The 5824-nt window shown below is 39.5% G+C and overlaps 1 protein-coding gene across 2 annotated transcripts in view; it reads left to right on the top strand.

Annotated features, from left to right (window-relative positions):
* The window catches only part of SPDYA (speedy/RINGO cell cycle regulator family member A), a 46112-nt gene that overhangs the window by 27970 nt on the left and 12318 nt on the right, over positions 1-5824 (top strand). The window contains exon 7 of one of the 2 annotated variants that reach the window (XM_011956287.1): positions 1119-1414. In XM_011956287.1, coding sequence (XP_011811677.1) covers positions 1119-1414 — 296 coding nt within the window. Of the gene's footprint in view, positions 1-1118; positions 1731-5824 lie in introns of those variants that run through there. The other variant, XM_011956288.1, reaches the window with a different exon arrangement.

The following is a 5824-nucleotide window of genomic DNA, read 5'->3' as shown; positions in this document are numbered from 1 at the left end:
CCAGCTACTCAGGAGGCTGAGACAGGAGAACTGCTTGAACCCGGGAGGCAGAGGTTGCAGTGAGCCAAAATCATGCCCCTGCACTCCAGCCGGGGCAACAGAGTGAGACTCCATCTCAAAAAAGAAAAAAATAAAATAAAAATGTTTTAAAAATAGAGATGGGGTCTCACTACGTTGCCCAGGCTGGTCATGAACTCGTGGCCTTAAACAATCCTCCACCTCTGCCTCTCAAAGTGCTGGGATTACAAGTGTGAGCTACTGTGCCCAGCCAAATGCTTTTTTTCCCCACCAGACAGGATCTTGCTCTGTCACCTGGACTGGAGTGTAGTAATGTGATCATGGCTCACTGTAGCCTCAACCTCCTCTGATTCAAGTGATCCTCCTACCTCAGCCTCCTGAGTAGCTGGCACTACAGGTATGTGCCACCATGCCCAGCTTTTTTTTTTTTTTTTTTTTTTTGAGATGGAGTCTCGCTCTGTCGCCCAGGCTGGAGTGCAGTGGGGTGATCTCTGCCCACTGCAAGCTCCACCTCCAGGGTTCAAGTGATTCTCCTGCCTCAGCCTCCCAAGTGGCTGGGATTACAGGTACTCGCAACCATGCCCGGCTAATTGTTTTGTATTTTTAGTGGAGACGGGGTTTCACCATGTTAGCCAGGATGGTCTTGATCTCCTGACTTCGTGATCCACCCGCCTTGGCCTCTCAAAATGCTGGGATTACAGGCGTGAGCCACCGCGCCTGGCCAATTAATTGTTTTTTAACCCAATACATTCCAAAGTTAAGAATTTATATTGTTTTGGAGCAACTGTATTATCTTTCCCAAACTTAGAATATTCAGAATTGAAAAATAAATACCCCGATAACCTGGAAGTTTGCTTCAGTCCTATTTCCTGTTTAAAATAATTTACTTTGTCGATTATTGTCTTAAAGATCCAAGCAATGAGTCACTTTTTAGTGATGATCCTCCCAGCCTTATCTGGAAGTGTTTTGTTTCATAAATCAGCAATTTGGATTTTTATCTTCACTTTAGAGACAGTTGTTCTTGAGTTGTAATTTTTTAACTCAATTTTAGTAAATTTTGAAATATTACTAAAATTCTAAAAGTAAGCTTTCCATTATAGGTTATGGCCATTGCACCAACCCATTATATCTGGCAAAGAGAACGCTCTGTTCATCACAGTGGAGCTGTCAGAAACTACAACAGAGATGAAGTTCAGCTGCCCCGGGGACCTAGTGCCACACCAGTAGATTGTTCACTCTGTGGTAAAAAAAGAAGATATGTTAGACTGGAATTGTCTTCATCATCATCTTTATCCAGTCATACAGCAGGGGTGACAGAAAAACATTGTCAGGAGTCATACAACTCACTGTCAATGGACATAATAGGTAATCCTTCTCAAGCTTATACCAGTTCTCAAGATATGATTTAGTAATATGCCAGAATTAGATTTATGCATGTCAGTCCTTGCTGGCAGGGATACATAATAATTTATATACTTCAACAATATGAGTTAAATTAATCTTGAAACTTTCTCCCCTTTCAGTTACTTTTTGTCTTGTGTCCATATCTGTTTTGTGGTGACCCAACTAAACAGATTTTTAATGTGACCTATGTTAAGTTGAAAACTAATGCACCATAAGCCTCAGTATTTTAAGAGCCTGAATCATTTTTTTGAAATGTTTATTTTGTTCAAAAGGGTTTCAAGAAGAAAATAAATTTACTTGTAATCTCACCTTCCAACTATTGGTTTCCTTCTGTATACTTTACTAACAAAATTAGAACCATACTATATCTGGGCTTGCTTTTTTCATTTATCACAAAGTATTTTCCTATGTCATTACTGAGTCCTCCAAAACCAGTTTCTTTTTTTTTTTTTGAAACAGAGTCTGACTCTGTTGCCCAGGCTGGAGTACAGTAGGACAGTCTCTGCTCACTGCAGCCTCCACCTCCCGGGTTCGGCTGATTCTCATGCCTCAGCCTCCTAAGTATCTGGGATTACAGACATGTGCCACCATGCCCAGATATTTTTTGTGTTTTTAGTAGTGAGGGGTTTCACCATGTTGGCCAGGCTGGTCTCGAACTCCTGGCCTCAAGTGATCTGTCTTCCTTGGCCTCCTAAAATGCTGGGATTATGGGCGTGAGCTATCGCACAGCCCAAAACCTGATTTTTAATTCTGACATGGTATAAGTACCATAATTTCTTTATATATTTCATTTTGTTGGGATTTAAGTGGCTTTCAGCAATAGTGTATTAATTAGAAAAGAATCTTATTAGCTGGAAAAAATACAACTGCACCATAATTTCACTCAAATTATTTTTACATATAATATTATCTGACATTTATTTTCTAGAAATGTCTAGAAATAGCACTAGAATAATATTCTACTACTATCAGTGATCCTTTCTATTACAAAGCCTTCCAGGTTTTCACCCATCTCAAGACAGGGCAGACAGATTTTTCATGGTCCTTTCTAATTCTATCATGAGAAATTAACACACCTGCATTATTTCAGAATTTTACCTATTTGTTTTTACCACAAAGAGATTAATAGTGGCTACTGAAGCTTTACTAAGGGAGAAACTAGACTGTAAGATTCTTGAAGGTAGGGGTTATGCCTCAGTCATTGTTCTATTTCTTGGCCATAGTAATCACTCAACAAATTTGCACTGCAGTATAGTCTCTTCCTTTTCAACATCTTCAGGCATATTTTTTATTATGCTGAGGCAAGAGGATCACTTGAGACCAGGAGTTTGAGACCATCCTGGGAAACACAGCAAGACTCCATCTATTTTTAAAAAATTGTCTTTTAGCATCCTTCCTCTCCCAGCTTCCTTTACTCTTTGATCCTTATAATAGGTAAGCTTTACTGAATGTTTACAATGTCCAAGGCAATATATAATGCATTTTGTATTCATAATATCATTTAATATTCACAGCCAACTTCAGGGTGAATACTATACTTCCACTCAGCAGATAAGGAAACTAAAGCTTAGAGAAGTTTAATAATTTGCCCAAGGAACTGGAGTGACATGTGAACCCAGGTCTCTGACTCAAAACTAGAGCCTGAATTCCTAAATATTATGGTCTACTGCCCTTTTGATGCAATCCTGCCGTTGGCAGTGAAAATAAGCTGCCACAGAAGCCTTCTAGCCGACTACTAAGGAAGTGGCAAAAGCATTAAGAACCAAGTCCCTGCTGAAAGGCTACATGAAGTGAGCTGGGAGAGAATTCCAAGAATTTGAACAGATATTTACAGAAAGCAAAAGAGAAGCAGTTATACGTATTTTATTCAGACCAACCACTGTAGATATCAACGGTAATAACACTCCATAGTATAGGCCTTGACATCTCAACAGGAAATTTGAGTGCACCCAGGGAAGAGGGGGCTCTGCCAGTCAGTATACTTTGGAGAAAAAATGAAGGTCTTTGAGGGATTGTGGATGAAAAGTGGGGTATTAACTTAGGGGAGTTGTAGAAGGAACTGTGTGCTTTCATCCTTTCACTGGGTGAAAGCCATGATTTAGGATTTATAGGTCCTACACAGCAAAGAACAAATATTTACCCATAGCCATTTTGTTCTGAGTATTAACCCATGGTTAACTGTAAAACTCTTTGTTTCAGGATGTCAGAGGGTAAGCAATACAAAGGAAAATTGATTGTACACATATTTTACCGGTAAAAATATACATTCATTTTCCTCCTATAGTTTTAATGGAGAGTGAGCTCATTGGGAGTAGAGGGGAGAGTGCAGGATAATAGGGACACACGATGCTACAGGAGTGGGATGAGTCTCTTACTGCCTAAACCGCTGCTAAGTTAGTGACCTCTACTAGCAAACTTTTCTTCCTCCAGTCCACCTAAGGTTGGAATCATCTGATAGTATGTGGTTGCAAAAAACTGAATTCAGCATTCTTCAAGAAAGACACAAAAAGTTTATGCTCTGCTTTAGACTTCTGTGCTAAACTTAGCATAGATGGTGATCAGTGCTTCCACCTTTCTTTCAAACACAAGCAAGCAACTCCTCAATTTGCAGGTAAAGACATATTTTCCTACCTTAAAATATTTTTTGTTAAAAACAACACATTTAAATAAAAGTTTTAGATAAACATGTTTATGACATTTATTAAGAACAAACTGTTTTTCAGTTTGACAAGGTGGGGTAAAAATACTGTCAAAAATTTGACTTTTGGGGCTGGACATGGTGGCTCGTGCCTGTAATCCCAGCACTTTGGGAGGCCAAGATGGGGCAGATCACCTGAGGTCAGGAGTTCTAGACTAGCCTGGCCAAGATGGTAAAACCCTGTCTCTACTAAAAATACAAAAATTAGCTGGGCATGGTGGTGCATGCCTGTAATCCCAGCTACTCGGGAGGCTGAGGCAGGAGAATCGCTTGAACCTCGGAGGTGGAGGTTGCAGTGAGCCGAGATGGTGCCACTGTACTCCAGCCTGTGTGAAAAGAGCAAAACTTTGTCTCAAAAAAAAAAATAATAATAATTTTTAAAAATGACTTTTGGGAACAATAGAGGAAGCATTCTTTTTTTTTTTAGATGAAACATTCTTTACATATTTATATACATGACAATCACCAATCACATGCTAGATACTTAATCTCATTTAATACCCAACCCCCTAAGAAATCTTGAAGTGGCATTATTATATTCATTTTACTGATGAAAAAATAAACTCAGAAAAGTCACACCATTACCAGGTAAAACAATAACAGAAACAAGATGGGAACCCAGTTCTATCTGAATATATAACATATTTTTATAATAACTAAACTACAATTGTTTCTCCTTACCGTATGCTGTTGTAAGCTTTATGATGCCTGGGCTGGTCCATGTGAAACATAGATATATATTATGTATTATCTGAGGACCCATGAGATTTTAAAGCGAAGTCAAGGGAAAAAATATATACCAAGCTTTAGCCCTGGATCATATAGGGAGGCATGTAACATTCCAACTGTTAAATAATCTAAAAACCAAATAATTTTTCCTCAAAAATAAATCATTGTTTGAATTTTCTTACATATTTTTGTCACTACCACTGTTCTAGTCATCCAGGTTTAAAATTCTTACACTTAATGAAGGCATAATTAGGGCATATAAGTTAATAATGTGATAAGGGCTATGCAAAGTATATGATCAACATTGAGGAGCACAAAAGATTTCAGAATTCTGTGGGGTGAGAGGTTTGGTAAAGGTTTTTCAAAGTAAGATATTAGCTGGGCATTGACTGAGTCCTGTTTTGCCCAGAGAATTAAGGGAAGAGTCTTCTGAATAGCAGACAGAAGTTTGAAAATACAGCTGGTCCTTGACTTACCAATGGTTGCTATACGCATTCAGTGGAAAGCCGTATCATGGTCTCTCTTGATGCTGGGCAGAGGCAGTGAGCTAGCTGCAGCTTCCAGGCAGCCATGAAATCATGAGAGTAAACAACTAATTTTTGACAGTGTACTGTATTGCCAGATCATGCTGCCCAACTGTAGCCTAATGTAAGTGTTCTGAGCACATTAAGGTAGGCTAGGCTAAGCTGTGATGTTCGGTGGTTAGCTGTATTACATGCATCTTTTTAAAAATATTTTTTGCCGGGTGCGGTGGCTCACCTCTGTAATCGCAACACTTTGGGAGGCCGAGGCAGACGGATCACCTGAGGTCAGGAGTTCGAGACCAGACTGACCAATATGGTGAAACCCTGTCACTACTAAAAATACAAAATTTAGCTGGGCGTGGTGGCGGGTGCCTGTAGTCCCAGCTACTCAGGAGGCTGAGACAGGAGAACTGCTTGAACCCGGGAGGCAGAGGTTGCAGTGAGCCAAAAT

This window comes from Colobus angolensis, unplaced genomic scaffold (assembly GCF_000951035.1).
Source record: "Colobus angolensis palliatus isolate OR3802 unplaced genomic scaffold, Cang.pa_1.0 Scaffold413, whole genome shotgun sequence".
In the NCBI taxonomy this organism is placed as follows: domain Eukaryota; kingdom Metazoa; phylum Chordata; class Mammalia; order Primates; family Cercopithecidae; genus Colobus; species Colobus angolensis.
This window is presented reverse-complemented; position numbering and strand designations above follow the sequence as displayed.